This window comes from Mesitornis unicolor, unplaced genomic scaffold, assembly GCF_000695765.1.
Source record: "Mesitornis unicolor isolate BGI_N332 unplaced genomic scaffold, ASM69576v1 scaffold4080, whole genome shotgun sequence".
Taxonomy (NCBI): domain Eukaryota; kingdom Metazoa; phylum Chordata; class Aves; order Mesitornithiformes; family Mesitornithidae; genus Mesitornis; species Mesitornis unicolor.
In genome coordinates, this window is record NW_010158828.1 from 1 (window position 1) to 25,756 (window position 25,756).

General features: G+C 42.1%; 1 protein-coding gene across 1 annotated transcript in view; it reads left to right on the forward strand.

Annotated features, from left to right (window-relative positions):
* Positions 1-994: 994 nt before the first annotated feature.
* LOC104540745 (DENN domain-containing protein 5B-like) overlaps positions 995-25,756 on the forward strand; it is a gene marked incomplete at its 3' end in the record, with an annotated part of 25,957 nt that continues 1,195 nt past the window's right edge. The window contains exons 1-9 of the mRNA XM_010184625.1: positions 995-1,040; positions 1,232-1,525; positions 3,595-3,745; positions 14,208-14,301; positions 17,585-17,716; positions 18,541-18,693; positions 19,190-19,268; positions 20,511-20,592; positions 25,301-25,429. Coding sequence (XP_010182927.1) covers positions 995-1,040; positions 1,232-1,525; positions 3,595-3,745; positions 14,208-14,301; positions 17,585-17,716; positions 18,541-18,693; positions 19,190-19,268; positions 20,511-20,592; positions 25,301-25,429 — 1,160 coding nt within the window. The remainder of the gene's footprint in view (positions 1,041-1,231; positions 1,526-3,594; positions 3,746-14,207; positions 14,302-17,584; positions 17,717-18,540; positions 18,694-19,189; positions 19,269-20,510; positions 20,593-25,300; positions 25,430-25,756) is intronic.

Genomic DNA, 25,756 nt, shown 5'->3' on the forward strand with positions numbered 1-25,756 from the left:
ATATATATATAGAGAGAGAGAGAGTATATATAGCCTAGGTACTTTTTAGTCTGCTGTCCTTCATCTGCCTGCCTGAGAGATTTGTCCATTTTGATTACACAGGGCCAGTTCGCCTGCCAAAGTCAATTGGTGCAGATCCACTGAGCCACTCAGAGCCATCCTGTCTTACTACAAACTGAGCTGGCAGGCTTCTGCCGAGCTGATGGGGCTTCTCCTGTGGGTTTGTTGGAAGTATAGCAATAGGAAGAGACTTTTTTTCCTTTCTTTGCCAAGATGAGAGGTGCATGCATGAGACAAAAACCAAATCCAGACTTTCTTGTTTCCTAATCTCACAGAAGAACTTTTTGTTAATGGGTAGTGTTGTTATGTAGAGGTTTATCACACTGTTATGGCAGAAAAGTGCTGTTATGACTCCACTGTAGTATGTACACAACAGTGAAAAGGAAGCCGAGATTAGAAATTGGGAAATAAAGAGACTGTAGGCCAGCAAAGGGATTGAGAAACTCGCACAGTTATTATTTTTGAGTGACTCTGCAAAGTAGATAGTGCTCTTAGCCATCAGCTTTTTCAGATGTGAGTCCTTCTCCAAAAAGAATGTTAAAGGGATAAACAGTCAAGAACAGACTAAATATTGATCTGAGTCAGTCTTTAATAAAAAATGCTGTCGTGCCTTTTATTGTTCTTGTTTGTATTCAGGCATTGAACAGTGCAGCATTCAAAAGGAGGGAGTTGTTTAGGCAATCTCTGCTAGTACTTCTGCGATAGAATGGGCTGTTAAGGTTAGGGGTTTCAAAGCTCAGTTAGAGACTTGGGTACACACTCAGTTTTAATTGCAAATTCATTATTAATTGTTCTGCTTAACTTCACAAAAGAGCATTAGCTGAAGAGCATCATACACCTCTTGACATGTGTGACACCTTAATCAGTGATTTGGTCTCAAGCAGAGATATGCAGACTAGAAGTCCCAGGTGGGCACACCTGCTGGTGGTCCGCCATGGGTTGCACGGAGCTTGTTCCTGCGGGTGGTAGCTACTACTTCGGTAATATTCCCTTTAATCTAGCTGTCACAAAGCCTCCCTGACTGCTTATTTCTCACAGTCATGACCAAAGAGGTGACCTGTGAGCCAAACCCCTTCATAGATGAATTCACACCTCTTTGAGAAGTGTTTTTGTGGTGGGGAAGCTTTGTCCAAGCCTTCCTGTTGGCTGCTGGATTGGTTCTCTGCCACAGGACGTCTCATTGTGTTGATGCCAGGTGGGAACGTGGCACTAATGAGCTGTTCTGTATTTCAGGCTTCCTTCCTTTCGGACCAGCCCGAGCCTTACCTCCCATTCCTTTCACATTTCATCGAAACACAGATGTTTGCAACCTTCATAGACAATAAAATAATCTCCCAGTGGGAAGAGAAGGACCCTTTTCTGCGAGTTTTTGACTCCCGAGTTGAGAAAATAAGGCTATATAATGTAAGGGCCCCTGCACTGCGGACATCCAACTATCAGAAATGCAGCACTTTGAAAGAAGCAGGTATGTTCAGATGGGCTAGTAAAATATTCAGAAGAACAATGTCAGCCACAAAGGCATGCAGGTCCTCAGTCATCTGAGTGCTGCAGCTGATGAGGAAGCCCTAGAGCTACCTGAGGGAGGACTCAGCTGTGTCCTTATTTTCCCTAGGCAAAAACTTCAGCATGCTTTTAAATGCCAAAACCAGAGGCAGCGTTCACTCTCCCTTTGAACTCTCTTAGCCTCATGCCTTTAAGAAGCACAAACCAAACCATGGAGCCAGGTTCGCTGTTTCTCATTTCGGGCAGCTCCTGCTCCATTGCCAGCAGAGCTTTCCTTCGCTGTGGTGGTGGGGCCAGCGCCAGCCACACCGAGGGGCCAAGCCCCGGTGTCGGTTCCACTGACCTGGTCTCCCCATTCCCTTAAAAAGACCTTTTTTGCCTTACACCATTTGGTTAGAGCAGCGGGGGACACTGGGAACCTAATCTTGTGTGGTATATTTAGCAGCTCCAGCAATAGATGCTCAGTGTTAATATACCCTGTGTACTGAAGATTGGGATTTTTTTCCATTACAGAAGGCATTTTCAAAGTATACTTGAGTTTCTTACTGTGCAAGTATTTATTTCATTTCCAAGTAATACAGGGAAATTATGGTCTTAAATTTGTTGGGACGTGTGTTAAGGAGCTGGGGCAAACACTTTTATCTTTATTTAATTTCTTCAGAGGATTTTACTCATTACAAATGTGACAGAAATAGAAATCCTGTGTCTGCTTAACTTTTTCTGTTTAAAACCAATTCTAATTTGCAGGTCGACTGTCTATTCAACGTCTAGTTTTGGTAGATATTGTGGCGCCAGAACCTCATTTTCTGTCTTGTGAAAAGGAGCAAACTGATAGTAATTCCAACTTTCCTTCATATTTACCATTCACAATATATGTGACCCTAGCACCAATCCAGCACCTGTTTGTTTAACGTACTATTTTGGGAACTCTTCAAAGCCCCTGACCCCACACTACCCAGTCCTTTTCTCCAAAATAAAACCATTCGAAGTGGTTTGGGTTTTTTGAGAGAGGAAAAAAAAGCTGCTGAGTTTCTAATGATAATGTATGTAACTCTTATGACAGTTTCTTTCCCATCACAGTTTTATAAAATAAGAAGCAAGTTCTGTGTTGCTCTTGACAAATGGAAAATGGATTTAGCTTCAACATTTTGCATATTTATTCAGCAGCTGTGATGTGCCGAAAAGAACAGGCCTGCCTGTTAATGGATGGGCTATAGAGTTGAATATTAAAGTTGCTAATTCAGTTGCTGTTTTCCCCCATACGCCTCCTTTTCCCTCTCCTTCACAGTGCATCTGACTCAGTGTTGAGAGGGTGACAGATTTTTTTTTTATCTTGCTCAAGATTTGAGATTAATTCCTCAAGTCCTTGAAGCAAACAACTGAACCCTGTTAGTCTCAGCAGAGCCGAGATTCCTGGAGAGCCCTCTCTGCTCTTGCTGTAGCCTTCCCCTGTCTCCCAGCATCTGTTCATCTCCTTGATGCTGCTCAGGCCTTGCTACAGTTTTTTGAAAGCCTGTCATCCAGTACTGGGGTATCTGATTTCAGGTGGAAAATTTTTATAGGTGCCAGGTGTTTGCAAAACTTGAGTATCACCCCTCCATGCGTCTGCCCAAGGAGATGTGTCTGGGGCAAGTTCGGAGTGCCCGACCCTGCAGAGAGTTGCAGGAGCCTCAGAGGTCTCCATCCCGCCTAAGGAGCATTAAAGCCAAACGCTGAATTTCAAGGAAAGATTGCACTGCTCTTGCCGATTCATACCCCATCTCATGGGCTCCCATCAAGACCTGCTTGCTTAACAGCTAACTTGCTTGTGCCAGTGCTGGTTGTGTTGGGTGAAGAAACTAAAACCAAAATAACAAAATAGCAGAGCAGATGTTTCATCACTTCCTTAAGCGACCGGTTTCTGGATCTAAAGTCACTATTTAACTTCTTAGAGCGCTTTCAGGGACCGGAGCATGACCACCTCTGTTGTTGTAGCACGTGTCTTCAGGTGGTTCGCGAGCACGGTTGTTCACCTGTGACTGTACCTTGCAGCCCAGTCCATCGAGCAGCGGCTGATGAAGATCGATCATACGGCCATCCACCCACACTTACTTGACATGAAGATCGGCCAAGGGAAATATGAACAAGGATTTTTCCCGAAGTTGCAGTCGGATGTCTTGGCAACGGGACCTACCAATAACAAGTAAGCACAGGTTTTATTTTCTGGATTTGAAATCAGGTTTCTTGTATAAAAGATTCACATCATTGGGCAGCAGTCCTAATTTTGGGTGGTTGATCAACACTAGCAACTCCTTTCATTTCTGGTTTGTTTGGGCTGTGATTTTGAAGTTATAGCCATAGTTTGGGTTACATCAGAAAGTTTTAGCTCTGGTTTGGGGAAGATTCTCAGTACTGTTGTTTTCTGCTGAGTGGTAAGTACTGTGTCTTCTTATAGATATTCTTAGTTTTATCATTGCCGTAATAAATTTAAAATCTCTTTCCTCACTGTTTTGCACTGAATATGATAATTTGGAAACCTAAGCCAAAATTCAGATTCTGAAAAAAGTTTTGATATTGAAGCTTGTCCATCATCATGCAGAATGAAATTAATTTCCACTCTCTTTCTCTCTTTTCTTTAATTGTTATTATATGCCTCAAAGGTTTTTTATCACTCTTTCAGTTTCCACGTTGGAATAACATGGAAGAGTAATTTGGTGAGGGTGGAAAGTATGTTCTGTACCTGGATTACTCTTCTCAGTCTGATAGGGTTCTGTAGTGCACTTTGGTATGAAGGTAGGCGTAACTATAGCTGTGGAATTGAGCATGTCATTACATAGTTAATTTGCCTAATGTTAAATGAGAACCTGGAGCAACTAATGCACTTTAAATTTATACAGTTATAATATGAAGTAAACATTGTAAATTACTATTTTTTCTCTTCCATCAAAACCCAGGAAAGAGGAGGTTTTTCTCCCCCTTCAAAAATGGAAGATTTATACATCAATGATTACTACTTTGTGAAATTATTAGCTCAGGCCCTTACTTCCAGTTTCTGTGGTAGGTCAAAATAGTCTCAGAGTTTAATGTGAGGACTCCAAAAGCTATGATTGTCCAAATGTTAAAGTTAGCTCTTGTTTTAGACAAGTGCATGCACACGCACTGCTCTGAGCTTGTGTATGAGGTGCCCACTCAATTCTATATATACGCCTTTTGTGCACCCCAGTGCTAGCTAATCTCTTTTTAATAACCTACTAGAAATAAGACTTGCAAATAATAAAGTAAGATAACCTTAAGCACTGAATATTTAAAGAACTGCAATTCTTTAAAATAAATTTTAAAAAAACCCAACAAACCAAAAGGAGGATTGCATGTTTCAAAGTTCCTTTGTTTGCTGTCTTTTTGCAAACAGAGACAAAGGTTTACAGGTAATGCTCCCTTGAGGAATGCGGGGATTCTTCATCTTGCAGGATGCTGTCTATAGCATTCTGTCTCTTATCCTTATGGTGGTTTTCAGTTTTAAAGTGTCAGCAGCAGTGTGAGCATGCCCAGCCTGCTTAAAGTTGCCTATATCTTCTGGCTCTGTTGCAGAATCTTAGTGAATCTATGAATAAGCATCAAATTAAAAATAATTTTCCTTACACCTTTTGCAGTGCTTCTGTTACATTGGTACTTATTCTAAAATACAGCTTTAACTCCTTGAGTTGTAATTTTGATTTAGATAGCTGGTTTTGGTTTTCAAATCTCAGCGTGTTTCAGAATTTGTAAGTACCAAAATCCCCATTACTTACCGCAAAGTGGTGTCAAAGTGACAAATGTTTGGAATTCCTCCAGTTGTATATTGCCAAAAAGGGTTGTAATTGGAAAATCTCAAGACCATCTGTTTATATCTTTCTGCTTCCTGACTTTTTTATGTGAGCAGCTGAGCGGACTCTTTCTCTCTCATTTAAGACATGAAATTCTGCTGAATTTACACCCACGTATAAAGCAGATAGTCTTTTCATGCTCTCTGCAAATACAGCATATTTTTTTGACCACAAAACCAATTGAAGTATAGCCTTCCATTAATTTGAATTTCTCAGTGTATGTTTCCTGGGAGTATGTTATACTTGTATATGTGACTGGGCCTTTGTGTATGGGGATGAGGGAAGAGAACATTTCAGGTCTGTTCCCAGGCACTTCAGATATAGCTATTGTGTGTTCATAAAGTCAATGCAAAGGATATTGCTATGTAGATCAGAATTATTTTTGCAAACTTCAGCTCTACATAGCAAATTTGGTTCTGAATGTTGCAAGGAAGTGTACTTGCAGGGAAAATAAATATTTTCTGTGCTCCAGTTGATTGTTGTTGGACAGTAGCAAATAAACCAATTCAAAGCTGTTTTAATAAAAACTTGTCCTTGCTGGCCAGCAATCAAATTTGTATTGCTTCCTTTTCTGGACAGATAAAGTACAAAACATATAACTAGAGCTCATAATGTTATCTAGCTATTCCCTTCCTGTAGTCAGGCAGAGCAATGAAGGGACCTCTGTCAGTTACTGGGCTGTTAAATGGATCATACAGTATACCTAAATCAGGAATACAGTGCAAAGACCGAGCATTTAGTTTGCTTAGTTCTAGATCCTGTACGTGATCCCAGAAACCCACATTGCCTAGACAAGCAGAAATTGTGTTTGGGAGAGGAGATGTCTGGCTCCTGCTCGCTGGGCATGGAGAGCGGGGCTTGGGGACGGGGGGTGAGTTGGCAGTCACGTTGGATCACTTCCACCTAAACACAGCTGGAAACAAGCGCTGATCACGTAACCATGCCTAAGTGTTAAAACACTGAGGTCTGTCACAAAAGCTAAGTCTAATAACATTTCATCACGCTTTGCCCCATTTCTTTCACTCAGCTGCCCCCTCCTGCATCCCCCCTCCTGCATCCCCCCCAGGGTGTCCTCTAAAAGACTGGACAAGGCGGTGAACCAGTGCTCCTCTGGCTCCAGCCAATGTCACATTTCTTGCTGCTTTCTCTCATCTGCTTGGTTGTTTGTGGGCTGGGAGAGCCTGCTTGTAGGCTTGCTTCTCTTCTGGCCAGACTGCAGGTGCATGCTTGGTATCATTAGGGCTTGTATTTACCTCTTCCCTTGTGGTGGTGAATAAACATTGACTTCTTCAGCAGAGCAAGAACTTCACTGAAAATAACTCCAAACTCCACTTCACTAAAAATAAATTAAAAGTTTAAAAACAATCAAATGAAAAAAACCCCAAACAACCAAAAGCGCAAACAAAAAAACCCCTCGCCCCAAATCCCCACCTCTGTAAAAGTGGAGAATAGGCTCCCAGGTATACGGTTTCCCTGATCATCTTTTTGACCAAAATTGCCAGAACATGGAAAGACATTAAATGCAAGATATGCAGATCTAAACTTAAGCAAAATGTGGTAATTCTTGTATCCAAATATTTCTAGAAATGGAAAGAAACATTATTTTTCTGTAATGAAAAGAGCAGTTCATTCTAGCTAACAGCAATTTTTTAAAAAAAGGCAATCCAAAAAAACACAGTTCTGTCCTCCTTCCCATCAGGCAACAATGTCCCACTTCAGGGACTCCCTCTGCCCTCACTGCCTTCAATACATCCCTGATGTCATGGGAAAACCTAAATCTACAGACAGCAGCTGCAGCTTCCTCTGGGTTCAGAAGCGGCCCATCCATGCTGCTCTAACCTTGTAAAGCAGTGGCTTCTGCAGAAGTCCTTCTAGAAAGCATCCCAGGAGAAAACAGGCTGCAATCCCTTAGGCAATTTGTTTATTTATCTGGAAATGAGCGGTGGTTTCTCAAGTCCTCCTTTCCTTTTTCAAACCCCAGCACCACGTTGTGGTTTCTACACGTTCTCCTCTTCCTTCTGTGACTGCATTTTCTGCCAGGCTTTTGAAATTGTAGCTGGGACTCCGGTGGCTGATGCATTCGCAATGATCCAGGGGAGGAATTTGAATGACAAAAAGCCAAGCTACATAAACACTTCACGGTTTTTGATTAGCTAATTGTTAAATTAGAGTGAATATGCTTACAGTGCAAAATTAAAACAATGAAACAAGCTGTGTTTTCAATCTAATTGATTACCTTGTAACTTAATTTGTACTAAGAAGCTTGATAAATGAGATTAAATATTGCAGAGGAAAACACTGATTGCACACTAAGAGTGGGAATATATTTGCATTCTGGCAATCTGTAGTGAATGTTGACAGAGAACAACTGAACTGATAATTTATTTTTCTTAATTTCTTTTGGTTTTCAAAGGAAGATTTTGCTTTGTTACACGCTTACATCAATGAATTGCCCTTTTCTACCTTCTTCTTTGTTTAGCTCAGTTTTCCCCACCTTCTTTATCTGCTCCTTGCTTTCCTCCTTGCTTCCTCCCCTGCCCAGCCTATTTCCTCCTTCCTGCTCCGACCCCTTCTCTCTCTCCCGAGCCCTCTCACTTCCATCCCGACCTCCTGTGAGCTTCGTGCTTTTGTGTGTCCTCTGTGTCCTGCCTGACCTCAGAGGAGGACACAGTCCAAGCCTCCAAGCACAGATCCTGCTGTACTCGGCCTTCCAGCCTCAGACTTTAGCTTAGTGATACGTAAGTGATGTTCTTACCCATAAAGCAGATTTTGTAAGTATTTGTTTGCTTTCTCCAGGCATTTGTTCCTTCGCTGTGTTTTGCTGACCTCACCACAGTGTCAGTATTGATTTGTAAAAATCATGCATTAGAAGTGCACAATATTGGTTCATTTTTGTGCTCCAGTTTATGGCCCGACATGTGTAGGCAATGTCTTGCGACCTCCATCGCTGACCTCCCCTCAAGTTATGAACTGCTCAAAGTTTATCTGCCTGGTGCTCTGGTTCTCCTAATTTTTACATTGGACTACTGTTTTTTTATTCACTAACATTAGCATTGGTTAATGTTTCTAAAGAAAATATGATATATACAATGTAAAGTGGTTGCTGAATATCTATATGATGATAGAATTAATTCTAGTTTTAACTAAATTATTATTTGTATGGGGAAAAGGTCTGTTTCTTGTACTGAGTGCTTGGTATTATATGAGCTTTTTCTGCCTCCCTATCTGTTGGGTAGTTTTAGGGCTGGCTGCCTTCAAGGAAGCTTTTTTTTTTTTAATCAAGACAAACAATTGCATTTTCCAATAGTATAGAGTAGCATCTCTGCGGTGCATCTAATGAGCAAGAAATTAGTCAGCAATGAGCCATCCACACACAACACTGATGTTGTTTAAAGTTTGCAAGTAGTAAAAGCTAGCCTTTTATGTATGAAAATCTGAAACAAGCAGTTACTATACATTAGGTAACCTAATATAGCAAACCACTGACTGGTGCAATGAAAATATCAACCCCTTGTGTTCAAATACATTCATTTTCAAGAATAAAGTGTAAAGCACAATCTATGCTTAAAAATGGTTTCTGAAATAGGGACTATGTGCTGTGGTGACATGAAACCTCATGGGTGAGTCTCCTGAGTACTGATCCTCTGCTCAACTGGTGCAAGTGGTAAAAGGGCAATTATTTTCTTTCAGTTAAGAGATCATTTTATAATAGCTATGCAGAATTAAAGTTCACAGGGAAAAATATGTGTTGAATTCTTGCATCCTCTATTCTATTTACAGCGAACAGTGTAACTGTCTCAAGAGAGTCTGCAAATTAAATACCACTTAGGACAGTAGTTTGTCATGGGTTAGGGGGTGATGCTGGCAAATTGTTACTTCTGTTCCTTGCAGAGGATGGCAGTTGAGCATACCACCTTTTTAAATCACTTTTTTTCATATAATCTGATGAGACAACCTGTCAGTGCAAGACCAGTCTGTGCAAGGCATTTTGCTCACTTTTCTCCACCCGATCAGCAGTTTAAAAGCTTCCCTGTTCAGCCCCACATCACAGATGGAAAAGGTGCGTTAGTGTCTGAGCTGTCATCCTCCCTACCATGAAGCAGTGTGTGCAGAGCAGATTCACAGCGCAGAACTCCTCTCCTTTCAACCCATCCATCATCAGGTGGAGCTTTGTTTCGACCTTCCTTTTAATTTGTTTGGGCCAATGTTTATTTGACTTAGAATTTCTGTGTTGTCCCAGACAAACTGTTTCTGAACCCAGGCAGATTACGTGTGCAGGCTGCGTGTATGTAATGTGTGCCAGCTGCATGCATGCTTTAGGAGGATGTACTACAATTTTGTGCTGATTTGTGAACACAGAAACACAGTCAGATAACTTCTCTGATGGAAGGAAGTAGGTAAAAGGTGTATTGTCATGATTTACAGACCTAAATAACAGACTGCATTAGGAGATGGTCTGTATAAGGAGATTTAGGTTCTGTGCATTTGTCTCTTTCCTGCTCTCTGTTATCACTGTAAATAGTTTGTCAGTTATTATAGTGATTTTCATGGTGATGGTAATATTGTATACCTCTGTCTGTAAATGAAGTTTTCTAGCAGCATGTTGCATACCTGTTACACTCATTTCTGATTTGGGTAGACACCAGTTCTTCATTTCTCCATGGAGCTTTAAAAGAGTGGTGGATGAAGATAAAGGGAAAGAGAGAGATATACACATGCATGACCTGTCCCCGGTGTGTGACTGCTGTTTTGCTAGATTGGTTTCTGACAGTTCAGTTTTGATGCTCTCTACCTTACCTTTTTTACTACAGAAATTAAGCATCACAGGTTAAGTATCATCTTTTCCAAATGTCCCCTTTAGCTCTGCAAACCTATTCTCATGCTTACTGGGTCTAATTTGATATTAAACAATACTGACTTCACTGTCTTCATGTTAAAAGGGTCTTAGTTGGAAATGTCTTAACTTCATTTCTCTGGATTGAACACAGCACAGCCTTCCCTGGTCCCTTCTCTGAAATATCACTGCTTTTTTGCAGTCCCTGGAGGCGAAGAGCATTCACCTTTGGTTGTGGGAGTTAGATACAGGCAGACTACCGAAGTGAGCCTTTTCTCCCTTCTCCACATAGGCAGCTCATCCTGCATCACAACACCTGAACTGCGGTTGCTTCATCCCCAGAGATTTGGTGCTTGTAGCAATGCCTCCACTGTGAGGAATAAATGAAATACACCAATAGTTCATGCTCACAGCTCTACAGGCGAGAAAAAAAGGGTGAGAAAGGCTGCTTTTGAATACTTGAGCAGCATCTAGGCTGGTTGGCAGCACTGTGCGTGCTCCCAGGTGCCAAGTGTCTCAGGGCTTGTCCCCCCAAGGCAGGGACCAGCCAGGAGGTCTTCATCTCCTCTGGTATCCACAGGGACACAGGCAGTAGTGGTTTAGCTGAAAAGCCCCCGAGAAAGGGCTGGAGAGAAGCAGGCATTTGCTCGCATGAGTACAGGTTTCCTTGCTGCTGCTCCAAGGCTAAGGTGGGAATAAGGCAGCAGCTAGCGGCAGGGCCAGGAGAGGCACCTGCATGGGATTTTGGCAACCCAAGGGAGGTGGTGTGGCCACTGGGGAGGGCTTTTACCCTCTCTTAGAATCACTTCCAGTGACCAAAGTGAGAAGAGGAGTAATTTAAATTGTGATCTCTGCTGATGGTGTAGGCGTGGAAGGGTTATTGCAATACTGAAGCATTATTTTGGGAAAATTCTATGTGGGCCAGTCAAGAAAAGGCTTAGCTGCTTAATCCTGGTTATCTGCTGTTAGATCTTCAGAAAAATCTCCTGGAGAGATTCAGAGCAGCATCTGAATGCACAGACCTCACCCAGTGCCCCAGCAGCTCCTCTTCCTTAGCTTAGAGGCTGGGAAACAGGGAGCGCATAGCTCCTTGCATGTGTAACTGCTCCAGCTGGTGAGCAGCAGTCTTTTTTTCATAACTTATCTTTGCATTTGTATGCTGAAAATGTTCAAATACTTCTGATTAATAATCTGGAGAATCATCTTTGGCTTCTCCCAGGTGGAGTCCAGGGCTAGAATTAAGTGAAAATGGTTTAATGATGGTGCATTACTTGTAATTATTCTGTGGCTTTCATTCTGCCTTCACCTTCGATGGGATGTGTTCCCTCAAAGGACACCTGTAGTAATTCTTAAATCTTCCAGTAACTGCAGAAATGCAGGTAGAGAAGGATCAAAACTTTGTCTAGAATTCAGAAAATATCATATACATTGGAGCAGAAAATACAATATGGATAATAGTTGATCTATAACTTTTCAATGTGTTATTTGCATTCTATTGTGTGAAATTTAAGTGTGGTGCTCACTTGCAATACATGGAATGTCTCCAGAGTGACGTAGCTAAAGTCACTTTTATATCTGCCATCCTCTATCCTCTGTTAGAGGGAGTGTTTTTTTTCTGGTGAGATTATTAAAATGTAGGGGTTTATTTCCCCCCTTTTCAGTCATCTCTGAGGCAGTGGATGTTGCTTCTGTTAAAAAAAAGGTGATGTATTAAACTCACAGGCTGTGTATTTTTAAGACTTCTGAGGAGGTGCAAAGACACTTATGTCAATAATGTATTCCTCAGAGAAAGTATCAATGTTTGCTCTGCAGACACCTATTGGGCTGTTTTGTTTAGTTATCAGAGACTTGAGTCCACACTGCTTTAAAAATAAATTTCTTGTGATATGGGATGTTGAGGTGTTGAATCATAATTGCATGCAGACCCATGTTTATTTCTTCCATAAAAACTATAGTTCTTGTTACTTTTTTCCCTTTTTACCTATGTGGTTAGCCAAAATTTGGTCTTTGCCTCACTGGAGGAATAGTGGGGATAGTTAGCTACATGCATGCAAAGTCTTTCTCTCTGGAATTGGGTGTTACCAGGTGTCACATCCCTGTACGTCCCTTGGATCCTCCCTGCACATCCCCAGCATCTTGCTGGACATGTTAGGACCCAAGTCCAGCTCTGTGCAAGGGTTTTCTCCTCCAGGTATGCATCTGCCTGCGTGTCAGCAGCTGAAACTCCTTGCCCAAATAGTTCAGATCCCAGATCCTGTTTGTGTATGCTTCTGTTTGGGGTGCACACAGAAACAGGTGAGTTTGGGATCTGGAGGCTGATGTCCTCACCAATACCACCTGTGTGGAGGGGCTCACCAAACACACACTTCTGTCTTTGATGTGGGCATCGTTAGGTTTCCTTCTGTGTAGAGCGATCAAAACCAGAGAACCCAAATCTCCAGTGGCTCTACCCGTTGATCGCAGCTCCTCTAGAAAAAGCCATCTCACAGTAGTCATTCTCACATGGTGCCCAGCATGGACACTTCAGTCTAGAGTCGAGGGGCCAGGATGGAGACTGGTTTTGGAGTGTCCCTTGGACTCAAGTACTGAGTCTAGGGAGTGTGGGGTGTTGCTTTCTTGGTGAGTTTTTTCTCTCTCTTTCTTTCTTTCTCTCTTTCTCTCTCTCTTTCTCTTTCTTTCTCTCTCTCTCTCTCTTTCTTTCTCTCTCTCTTTCTTTCTCTCTTTCTTTTTCTTTCTTGCTCTCTCTCTTTCTCTTTCTCTCTCTCTCTCTCTCTCTCTTTCTTCTTTTCTTCCAGATATAGGTTATCCCTTCTAATTCTGCCAGGCAGTTTCCTTCCATAACAAGAGCCTTATTCATATGTCCCACCAGGCACTGGAGCTGGAGCACTGCCCTGGGTGGGCTTCGTGTTCTGCTTTACCTTGGTTTTGCCCTTTAACTTCTGAGTGCGGGAGAGAGGCAAAACAGGTGACTTCATGAAGCGACTGGAAGGCTGTTACACTTAAAGGAACTTTTTAAATGTATTTGAAAGGTATTTTTCGTTTTAATAAACACAGCCACAGTAATTAACTAGTATTGTTCTGATGATGTAGCCTTCATGTGCATTAAGATACTTATTTTTAATACTTGATAGGTTGCTTTATACAGTGTTATTTCAGCTTTCTTTTATAAATAATGTATTAATTTATGTATTCTCTGCACCAGTTGAGCATTGGCAATGGTATTATTAGAAACTCTACAATCAGACTAGAAATTCCTTGGGACAGAGTTATCTTCTGTGTTTTGTTATAGCATCTGGCATAAAGGAGTTTAGACCCTTGGGAGCTTTAACGTTGCTCAGTTTCAAACCTGGTCACCAAGTACTGCTTTCAGGCAACAGCTTCAGACAAGGAAAATATCAATTGGACTTATATGAACATGTAGTAAAAAATACAGGCTTTCTTTGGTATTTGGAAACCTGATGCAGAAAAAGATATGGTGAAGATAGCAACTGATTTATCCCAGAAAGACAATATTGTTTATAACCTTTAAACGTATATGTACCAAATATCACTGTAGTTACTACCATGATGACGAGGTTCTCTGAAATATTTCCTGGAAGTACCACTGAAAGTGGAGAAAGGAGAAGTGCCACCTCTCAGAAAAGAGAAAAAATGTAGAAGTTGTTACTTAAAATATATCATTGTATTTTTTTAATTCACATGAACACCATTTTTACCCCACTTCAGCGAATGCAGCAAACAGCTGTGTTGTTGGTTAACCACGTACAACGATTTACTTGGTGGTGGCATCAGTGACCTGAATTTTGGGTAACACAGATGCCCTCATTTGAAACCTTGTCAGGCAATGGGCACATTGGGTGCTCACTGGCCTGGCTCACAGGTGGTTTCCTAGAGGGCTTTCCCTGACCTTGGCTTTTCCTCCCAATATTTCCCACTCATGTGTATCTCCCCTCTCTCTGACTTCCCAGCCGCTGGGCCAGCCGCAGCACGACCACGCAGCGGAGGAAAGACCGCCTGCGGCAGCACTCTGAGCATATTGGGCTGGACAACGATTTGAGGGAGGTAGGTGGCATCCTCTGCGGGCGGCACGCGCTTGTGCACCAGGAGGTGCAATTCAGACAAACAACACTTTGTTACTTTGGGCAATTTTGTTGCTACTGTAAGGTTTGTGCGGGTCTCTGCAGCCATTTCATTTAGGTGCTGCTTGTCATAGATGCCTGTGTTTGTTTGTACAACTTCAAAGCACAAGACAGACGTAAAATGCTTTTATTATTTGGGAATAAGATATCCCTTTTGTCATCAGGAAAAGGGCTGATTTACTGACAAGGGCCCCAGTCATGTAAATGCACACAGAGAGCAGAGCCCTGGTCCCTGCCCAGGGTGCAGCTGCTGAGCACTGCCCAGGGTGAAGGTCTCTGCAAAAGTCAAGTCCTTGAATAAATGTCAGCGCTATAGAGGCAAATGAGGCAGGACTTTTTTTTCTTTTTTTTTAAAGGACTTTTTTTTCTCTCTCTCTTACGTAGATTCCTGCCATGAGTAAGCCTATTTGAAAGGTTAAGACTTTGGGGCCTTTTTATGCCTAAAGTTTGGAAACTCCCATGCATCTTGTAAATGTCAGTCACATACATGTATTTCTTTCCAATCTTTTCAGTTTCTTGTCCTTCATTAAATATTTTCTGCCATATTTTTCCATTGATTTTCCATGTGCTGCTTTTGTGTGTCACTAGCAAAAATAAATCATTCATGCTGTTTTGTGGTAAATCTTGCTGAATAATGTTGGCCAGCGTTGCCATTTGCACTCTGAAAGAACCTGGACAGATGAGTGGACTCTTGAGCTGTAGCTTTGAATGATGTTTCATGGAAACACAGCAAAGCAGCACTTGTACATGTTTGTTGCTATTTTTGCTAACGTGGCTTTGCAAGTATATATTAAACATTGCCTCATGTGTATATCTCAGCAGAGCCTTTTCAATACTTTGTCATGTATTTACTTTCTTCTTTTTTTTTTTTGGCTGTGGATCATATGCATGCTTCTTTTGCTTTGTCTCTTCTTTCTTTCTGGCTATTCTGCCATTGGGGCATCTCCCTCCTCTTAGCCATCGGAGGAGCTTTTGCTTCGTCAGAATTCAATGGCCTTCTGGGAGTGGGATCAGGGACCACCCCCTCCTGCACGGCCTCCTAAAAAATCCTTCTCTGAATGCTGCCTGGTATGTTTTAGTTTTTCTTGTTGAAAGCTGCTTTTGAGATGTTGTTAGCGTGAGGAACCACTGTCTTTGCTGCATCTCAAACTCTCCCTTTTGCGTAGAGTATGAGCACATCCCTGTAGCGCTTGGAAGTGTGGTTATAATCGGAAAAGTAACTGGACATCAGCTGTAAGCTTCCACATCAGCTCCATGAAAACATCAAGGCTGAAAGATGAGAATGTTGTTTTACTTCACTTTTTCCCCATGTTGCTCGCCTGGCAATTCAGCTTAGGGTGTGAAATCCCAAAAGCATTGTTTTCTGACTGCTGGATCACCACATCCCAGTGTGGAAGAGAGTGGTGGTGTGTGGATGCTGATGAACAGGCAAAGGGCAATCAATTGGATCTTTCATCCCACCCTTGTTCTTCTCTTGAACTTATATGAGTGAATAATTTTTATTTTTTATTTTAGTATACTAACAAGACATACAATGAATAAAGGTTATCTATGCTTTGTACTCTTCAGACTATAACTGCACTTTGCATTTTATTTATCCCTTTGCATTTATAAAGAAATATTAGATTACCTAATTATATATTCCCTGCATTTTTCTTTCACTGTTTTTGTTGCTAATTTTTGCACTGAATTAGATGGAAGTCACTTGCAAGATTGCTTACTGAACAACACACTTATGTCATCTGTGATTTTTTTTCATTATTATTCCCACATGTAGTTTTTCAGCTATGTTTAAGTCCTTTCAGTATTGGTGAAACCATAATTACCCAGCTGAGCACTTTTGTTGGACACAACTTCCCATGGCAGAACCCAGTGTTCTTGTCTGACTTGTGGGACCAATGTTAAGTGCTTCATGTCCAAATTTTGTACTGAAAAGATACAGATGTGTCAGAAAAAGTCCCTCATTACAAAAAATAAAAAAGAGCAACTTCAATAAGCTTCAGTGTGTTTGGATTTTGCTTTTGCTAAACCGATTATTTTCTCCCCAGACAGAAAGCTGTGAGAATGCAGCAGCCGTAGCATCCTCTCAGTTCCCCAGCAAACCCATCCAGCAGCGGTGCTGAGTCGCTGGGGAGGTGGGATCTGTTCCCCTCGGTCCTTGTCACCTGCTGTCCCTAAAGAGGCAGCATTAACTGTATAAAACCAAACTATAGGAACGGACCATTCCCACACCAGCCTACGAGCACTGTGCTTCAAGACTGTTTTATTTGGCAACATTCTGGTTTTTTTACTCTTTTTAACAAATACTTTGTGAATAATGCTTGGGTAACCTTTTCATAGGTTTCATATTTGCACCCCCGAATGCGGCCAACTCCTTAGCTTTGCTCAGCACATAGTCCTCTCACTGATGCTGGGAGCAAAGGACACTTGGTTGATTGGTTTGGGGTTTTTTTGCTTAATAAAAACAAAATAAAATTAAAAAAAAAAGCCCTGAACAATAAGGCAATGGAACAGGAAGGTTTAGAAGTCTTTTCTTATAGCTTGAATCCTTTTTTTAAAGAGGATTTTTGTCTATGCTTCTCAATTACGACACCACAGTAAAAACATGACTGATACGAAATGTCAGTTTCATTTAGAATGAGCTTCACTTGTAATTAAGAAGCTAATTGAGAATAAAATCAAGTCTGATTTTTTTTTCCCCACACATAAACTGTCCAGATGAAAACTAATGGATGAAATCTTTCCCCTTCACTAGGTGTATTTCTTGTGATTTATTTTCAGATTATTTTTTCCATTCATGTACCGTCTGCAACAAATTAGACAAATGGCTTCTAATTTTTTTGAAAATTTTTAAAATGAAAACCAAATAACAATGGAAGGAAACTTTATTTGATATTTTTACTTTATTGCCAAATGAAGGTATCGCACTTTTATGCACTGGCTAACTTTGTGCTAGTGATTAACAGCACTGTTCACTAGCTAACATTGACTGTTTCAGTTCCACACAGGAAAATACCTTGGTTTTAGTGTTGCCAAAAGGGAGCATTCCACTTCTCCAACCTGACACCTAAGCATCAGACAAATCATGATGTAGTTCCTAGATTAACATTAGTTCATTCCTTTTCACCAGCATTTGCTTGCCTAGGATTAGGATGAGGAGAATCCCTCTGACTTGTAATATCTAAGATTGTGCTGTTTATTTTTAGAAATACATGCAGGAGGCCAGGAGTCTAGGAAAAAATCTGAGGCAGCCCAAACTCTCAGACCTCTCTCCAGCTGTGATTGCGCAGACCAACTGGAAATTTGTGGAAGGGTTACTGAAGGAATGTCGCATGAAGGTAGGTCCTCTCCCTTCCCACTGCCCCCTCTCTCCCCCTTGCTTACCCTGAGCCTAAATAGCATCTGCAGGTGATGTCCTGAAAGTCCTTCACAGCTGGGATGCTGTTGGTGTAACCAGGCTATTGCAGGGGGGATGTCCCTTTAGTGTTACATTTTTTAACTGCTGGAAAATAAAGGAACGTGTTACTGCTCTTCCATTTATGCCGTCAGAGTTGATGAGTAAAAAGGGTAGGAAGGAGAATCAGTGTGACCAGACAGAAAGGATTTCCTGTAATTGTTCATATGTAAATGTAGCCTAAACATAATGGGCTCAAGATCCATGGTCAAAAAACAAAGCATTCAGCATGTGTGACTGTTGTGCATGTTGTTTATGCAGAGTGAATGGAGTACAGCCATTTCTAATACTGGATAAGCTTCCATAGCCATGGAAATATAATTTCTTTGTGTCACTTGCAGCTGGTGGTATTCTGTATTATCTGAGTTTTAAACTTTAATAGCTGTAACAAGAAGAAAACAGATACTGAGTAAGACCAAAAATGTTTCTAGCTCTGTACTCTGTTTTTGATACTGGTCAGTAATAGATCAACGGTGTGGGAATAGGACAATAGATAAAGGGTATAGAAATAGGACAGTATGGAGTCATCATGCAAACTTTTTAATTATTCTTTTTAATTTACAATCTGTAAAGAAATTTAAAGTTTCTCTGCTCAGGCAATTAGCGATGTTCTCTAGATGAAGCACGTTTAAGTAAACTCAGCTATAAATTCTGTCCCTTGTTGGATAATTTTCTTAGAAAACTTCAGGGACTTTTTTTTTTTTAAAGACTAAACGCATGTTGGTAGAGAAGATGGGCCATGAAGCAGTCGAACTGGGACATGGAGAAGCCAACATAACAGGTCTGGAGGAAAACACATTGATTGCTAGTCTCTGTGATCTGCTAGAAAGAATCTGGAGCCATGGTCTGCAGGTCAAGCAGGTTGGTAACTGGCAACTCGGGACATTGTGCATACAGTACTCCAGCAAATACCGAATGCCATCTCTACCTTTTAAGTGGCTACTCATGGTGTCATTCCAGTGTTGAGTGGGAGGTATCTTTGAGATCAGAGTCCCTGATTCATATCTTGTGAGGTCTTGGGGTTTTTTGGTGTATTTTCTTTGTTTATTGTGGGTTTTTTGAGAGATATCTCTGGAAATTGCAATGATGTTGTCAAATAGGTGTTTGGTTTCTTCTCTTTCAACCTTCAAAAGGGAAACCCAGGGAAAGGACAAAGAAACAAGGTGGGTAGTGTGACTGCTAGGTCAGTGAGGTGGTCTCCTCTTCCTGAGGTCTCATGGCCCAAGAGAGAAGGATTGACTCTCACCACAGAAATTTTGGCTTACTAAAATGCCACCTTATTATTTCACTGTGTTCACTGGCCTGTTTTCCTTTACCTCATTTATTTAAAGCTACATACTAAATATTCAATTTTCAGGGGAAATCTGCTTTGTGGTCCCACTTACTTCAGTACCAGGAGAGAGAAGAGAAACAAGAGCACAGTGCGGAGTCCCCAGGTGAGTACTCAGCAGCTGACTTCATGAAGGGTCATGCAAATGAACATCAGAGCAAATGAACTCAGGCCTAGTAGGAACAGCGTAACCACACAAAACCCATGCAAGGTTTTCCATGTATTTGTTTGCTAATACCACATTTACATTTTGAGACCTTTCGTAATCATTGTGAAGACGCCTAAATGTCTGGAGAAAATAGATTGACATCATTGAAGGCAAATGAACATACTTATTATCCCTGTCTAAAAAAATCACTCGATGTCTGTTTGCTCCCTTCATTCCCATTTAATCAACACTGAGTGAGGTGTGAGAAGCAGTGCTTCCACAAGAAGTGATTACTGGAGTAGCTGAAGATGTGGAGCTGTGACTAAGAGAGCTGACATTTTTCTTTCAGTGCACATAATCTGTCTCTCAATTCTCGATGTGAATAACTCTGCATTCAATGAACATTTAAACTGGTGGACTGTACAGTTTAGAATTTCTGTGATTAATCTCTATCCAGCAGTTTAAGTGCTCAGTGGATGCTTTGGTTTGGACCTTTACAATCACTAAATTACTTCTGTGTTGTGAGAGTGGTTGGTTTTCTGAAATCTACCTGCCCACAGATTGCTGCTGAGTTATTGCAGTAAAAGTCTCTAAACTTTAGTGGGTCATCTTCTAAGGACTCTGCAATCCTCCTAATCCTGCAGACAGGAACTTGTATGAGCAGTCCTCAAAGACATATCTATGGACAAACTAGTCCCACTCATGAAAAGTCTTTTAAATAAGTTTCAATGAGTAATGCACTAAGCAATCTGGCTGGCAGGCACACATTCCTGAGAGCAAAATGTGTCACCACAAAGCAGTTTGATCGGAGTAGCAGAGCACAGAAATGCATGGCATACTTAGCATCAAATATGCTACTGTAGCTTATTTTTATCATATCCTTCTCAGTTGTGAGCTTTCCGTAAAAACATATTGCTAATAAAACTCATCACCGTACAGATTTATGGTAATGTATTTCACATACGGAAAAGGAAACTAAATCTCCAAGTTCAGTGCTGGATTAAGGAAGGAATAGGTAATGTTAAGCATTTTTCATTTTGTTGTCTTCTACGTTTCTAGGGTACAGTTAATGGTAATGCACAGAAACATTGCAGTTACCAGCCACTTAAGATTGTTTTATTTTCAGCTGTATGTAAAACAAATGCATTGCAGACCATTATTGTAATTTTGTATTAACTTCATCTATTTTCTCCATTGTAGTTGCTGTTGGAACAGAAAGACGAAAGTCTGATACAGGAATTGCTCTACCTACTTTGAGGGTTTCCCTGATACAAGATATGAGGTACACAGTTTGTTTCCTAAAGCATTAATTGTGGGCTTAAATGTGTAACGTATAGTAAAAAGCCTCACTGGCTTTGGATTTACAAATAATTAAACCTTCTCCTTAGCCTGCGTTCAAATCTACAAAGTGTTGCCTTTCTGTTTTACAAAATTTTTTTGCATGTTCACTTTATTTATTTTAGCTAAAAGACGCTGAAAAATACACGTTTTACTGGCGTTTTTGTTTTCCCAGGGGGTTCATCTGGCAGTAAAGCCAACTTCTACAAATAGCAGCAGATATGTTGAATTCCTTAGTACTTTGGGTTTGTTTCTTTTTGTTTGTTTTAAATTACTGACCAAGCAAGTACAGTTGATAGACAAAGAAAAGGTACAAATAAACCTGCTCTCACTGCCTGAACAATACTCTTTCTTTTCAACTGGAATTTTATGGCAAGTACTAATTATTGTACAAATTTAGAAATGTCATCAAACCTAGTATTTGGGTGAGTTTAAAAATGGAATGTGAAGTAAGGGCAGGTGCTCTGCTCTCCTGCAGACATGGCTCTGACCACAGCCTGGCTCTGGAGAGCTTTTGGAGCAGTGTTGATTGAGAAATGAAAGGCTTAGAGAATGCAAAGAGGTGGAGGCTGATATAATGGCAGCAAGCAGAAGTTCTCCAGGGCATCACCTTGATGAAGCCACTGCCAGCTCAGGCCACTCTTCTGACATTTCACTTGCCATGGCTAAGGATTGCAGTGGGGTAAAAGTGGCACGAAAAGAGGGGAAGAGTCACGCAATACTGCTCATCTGTAAAGAGCTGCTAACAATTGCGAGCAATTTCATGTGTGAGGCAACATAAGTATCGTCTCTTGTAACACCGTGCCCTTCTCCCATGTAAAAATATGGCAAAAAATTGTACGGTAAAAAATAAGATTAATTGTAGTTAGTTCACAAAAACATGATTACAGTGATGGGATTTTTTACCATGTGTGTTATTACAGGTTGGGGTTTTTTGTGATGTGAGATCACACAGATTAGTCAGACTTTTCTGAAAGAAAATTATTGTACTTCCCATCTGCAGTGTGCAGCCTTTGTGTTTGATGCCATGTTGTTTGAGTCCTGTGCTCTGATTTCCAAGAATATGATATGCCACATAGGGCTAAAACAACATCAGAAAGAGGGAGGGATAATATATACAGTGTAATTAGGAGTGTAATGCCAAGAGGTCATTTTGAACATGTGTCTGTCCTTTTGGCATCCCTCTCATGGGACATGGCAGCTATTTACTTAATTCAGTCCTGCGAGGCTGACAGGCACGGAGGGGGTCGGTCTGAGGATGAAGGAGGATCTGGAGCGGAAACTCGCGTGCTGGGAGGGGATGGCAGCCAGAGGAGGCCGTGTGCGCTCGTTGCTGCGTGCATGGGTTTTGCATTCCACGTACTTCCACTTGAGTGGTGGAAGCCCAGCGCGGATCTGAGCTCTCTTGTTTGAATCACAAGAGTGTATCTGCTGCTTTTCAGAGAAAAAGTACAGAAGCACAACCCTACTTTTTGTAACACCTTGGGTATTTGTGATTGTCCACAAACATGCCTGATCATAGAAAATGTTAGGCAGATGGTGAGTTGAATTTGTCATCCATAATCTCATAGCCTACTTTCTCCTGCTTGGAAGGAATGCTGCTTAGTATCTGTTTGCAGACACAGATTTATGGTGAAGTTTGGAGGATGGGCAATTGTTAAATTGCCGAGTTTGCTGTGCTAACTGAACTAATGGCTGGAGAACTAAGCATTGCCTTAAGCACGGCTTGTTTTTGATGGCTCATGCAAGGTTATGTAAACAACTGAGAAAGCAGGGCTGAATCACAGTCAGGCTGTGAATGCGCGATGAGCCTGTGCTACAGGTAACGCTGTGTGTCCTCTGCCTCCCTCATGAAGCATCTTAGATGTGGTGAGGAAGATGCTCAGAATGTTTATTTTGGTTCTCTGCACGGAGAGTCTCTGCACAAATGTGTTTGGGGTATGCCCTTCAGCCTTTCCCCTGGGCAGGGATCTACAGCATCTCTCCCACCCCTTTTCCAGCTCCCTGGCAGGCTCCTGCTGCAGCCTGCCTTCTGCATGGCCTCACCCCTCGAGCACGTTGCTGTGCATCCAGCCAGCCCAGTCAGCACCAGGGCAACTCCCCAAAACCTTTGATCCAGCTGGGCTTAAGTTTCAGGTCCTTCCTCTTCAGCAAGCCCTTTCCTTGCTACCAGCGCTTTGGTGCCTCCTCTCCCAGCTGGGATCTTGCAGTGGAGGTTGCAAACCCTGGGCACTGTGCCCATGGCAGCGATGCTTCCCCTGCTGCAGTCAAATGAAGCTGGGCTACCAAAAAACTGCCACCTACACGGAACGAGCTGGTACAGCTCGTTTCTGGCTGCGCTGGGATCAGGAGCATGCACACCATCCTCAGGAGCGCGGCGACACTGAGCAGCTGTAACCTCTTCTGGCAGCACAGCTATTTGTGGAGGGTATGTCTTGCCATACCCCAGGCTTAAATTTGACAGGGAAAATAGGTTTTTCTTCATTACTAATGGGGTCAAAAACAAGTCCAAATCTAGGGAGTTGCAGTGAAATTGCTGTTCAGTGCTCTGACAAGAAGAGTTTGCTCCATGGTGGTGAGCATACAGCACTTACACTTAGGTCACTGATAAAAATAGAGCTGTTCTGACTCTCACAACTGAGAGTGAAATGAATTTAAGTTCTTGAATGCTCTGTTCTGTTACACTTTGCATTTGCTGACACCGTGACCGATCACTGAATCTTTGTAATGTTTCTGGCAATCTGTTTGGTTGCAAATCCTTATTTTTTCCTAAATGCACAACTAATGCCAATCTGGTCTGAACCAGAAACAGGTAATGAAGAGGTACAGAGCGTGCATGGAATAAGGTTGAGCCCATCTGTACTTGAATCCTCTCACAGTAAAATAACATACTCAGCTCCGTGTTTCATATTAGATGTAATTCAAGCCGAGCACTGGGGGAGAAGGGGAGGGAGATGATAGTCTGTGCTTTGATCTTCCTATCTCAAAAGACTTGAAATGTCTGAGGCAAGCGTCTCAACATGATGTAGTTGTGTGTAGTGTGCATCCTGCTTCTCAAGGACTCCACATCACGTGCCCAGCTGTCTGGGCTGGAAAGTCAAGCACTGACTGCCACACTCGGAGCCAGGAAGGGCTTGTTTCTTCCTGATGGTCCTTCAGATATGTACATAGAGCGCAGAGCCATGTGATGCAGAAACCCCATCTTGGATTGCAAAGGAAGGCCTGTATTTTGGAAATTCATGTAGGTTAGCCTGGCAGAGAACAGGGTTGCTGAGCTATGTCTGGTATCCACCTAATTTTTTCGGAGTGAACACATATTTCTGGACAGCATTAAGCTGTACTTTGCAAATTTGCCCTTCAGGTCCTAGTTCTGTTATGGTAGAAGCTCTATAAATGAGAGTATTTTTCTTCAGATACTGCAGGGCCTAAATATAACACAAAGCACACGCTTGGGTATAACAGATGGGGGAAAGCACGAGACAGTGAGACTATACTAGTCAATGTAAAAAGCATCAGTCACAGCATGGCTTTGTTGGATTTTCTTTGGAGTAAATATTGCCACGTTCCCTGATGTTCAGCAATGCACTGGGGGCCTTCAAGGAAGATGCGGGAGTTGGAAAGTAAATCACAACCAAGATCAGTTCAGACACAGCTGATGGTCCTTGGAGCCTGCCACAGAGGATTGGAGGGCTGAATTGCCTGTGCACTTAGCATGCAAACTGCGTGAAAAATAAGAAATTGCAGCCTTTTCTTCCCCCTGCTGGAAACTGTTACTCATTTTTCTTGCTGTTTACTTAACCAAGTGAGGGGTTTTTAGAAGCAGCTTTGCCCTGCCATGGCAGTTCTCTTCCTCTTCTAAAGCTCCCTGTGCTCTAAAACTAGGGTTTCTGGCAATCTCAAAAATGAAATACGGGAAGTTTTAAAAAAGAAAAGCAAAACCATAGAAGAAGGCCCCTGTGGAACAGTTCTGCTTTCCTAAAACCCAAGCATGTGGAGGGTTGTTCAGATTATCATTTACATGAAGGCCTCTTACATCCCTGGAAATGTGACTCAGCTTGTGACTGTCTGTTGCTGGTTTTGCCCCAACAATATTTTGTTTGGGTTTTTTTTGCCCCCTCAGATTTCCCATGGCTGCTGTCATCAAGGGCTTTGTTAGAGCCTTGAGAGTGGTTTGGGGAAACTCTTGTGATGTGTATTTTCCTCTGCCCTCCCAGACATACCCATTCACATCAGCAGCTTGAGGGAGTGACTGTGATACAACTTAGTGTCGCAAGGTGGCTGCTTCTTTTGAGTGTTAGCAGTGTCCATGAGGACATCTACCTCAGGCAATGTAGGGGTGAGCAGATCTACATCTACTCACAGTGGCCAAACAAATGCCAGGTCACAGAGCAGCTGATACAGGTTGTAGTGTGTCCTGATCGCAACCTGCCATGCCTGGGACAGACTGCCCCATGTCCCTGGGCCAGCCTGGGGCTGCTGGGGGCCTCAGTGCCACGGTGCAGGGTTCTGCAGGGTTACGCTGGGGTCTCTTTCTCTAGAAATTGTCAGAAGATGTTTTCCAATTCACAGCATCACTCTGGATGTTGCCATTTGAACCATGCAGGATTTTTATGATTCATCTATTATTATTTCTTTTTTCCTACCTGTTTCAGGCATGTTCAGAACATGAGTGAGATAAAGACAGACGTGGGGCGAGCCCGAGCCTGGATAAGGCTTTCTCTGGAGAAGAAACTTTTGTCTCAGCACCTGAAGCAGCTGCTTTCCAACCAGGCACTTGCCAAGTAAGCTGGCTCTTTTTCTCAAAGCTTCACTTTCGCGTCTTCCTCAGTGGTGTGTCAAGGTGCTGTGCAGGCTTGGGGTGCAGCCAGGCACCCTGTTTGAGTACTGTGGGTTTCCAGCTAGAAGGGATTGAAGGGCAGAGGGCAAGCTGAGGGAGGAGCTACTGCCCACCCATCAGGGCAGAAGTTTGCTCATCTGTGTGGAAAACTAATCACAGTTTTCAGGAAGGAGGCTTTAGATTTTGGTCAGATCAGTGCATTGATCCAAACCAGTTTGCGGCCCTACAATCATTACATTACCTGTAAATGAAGCAGCAGTGACAGGAATGC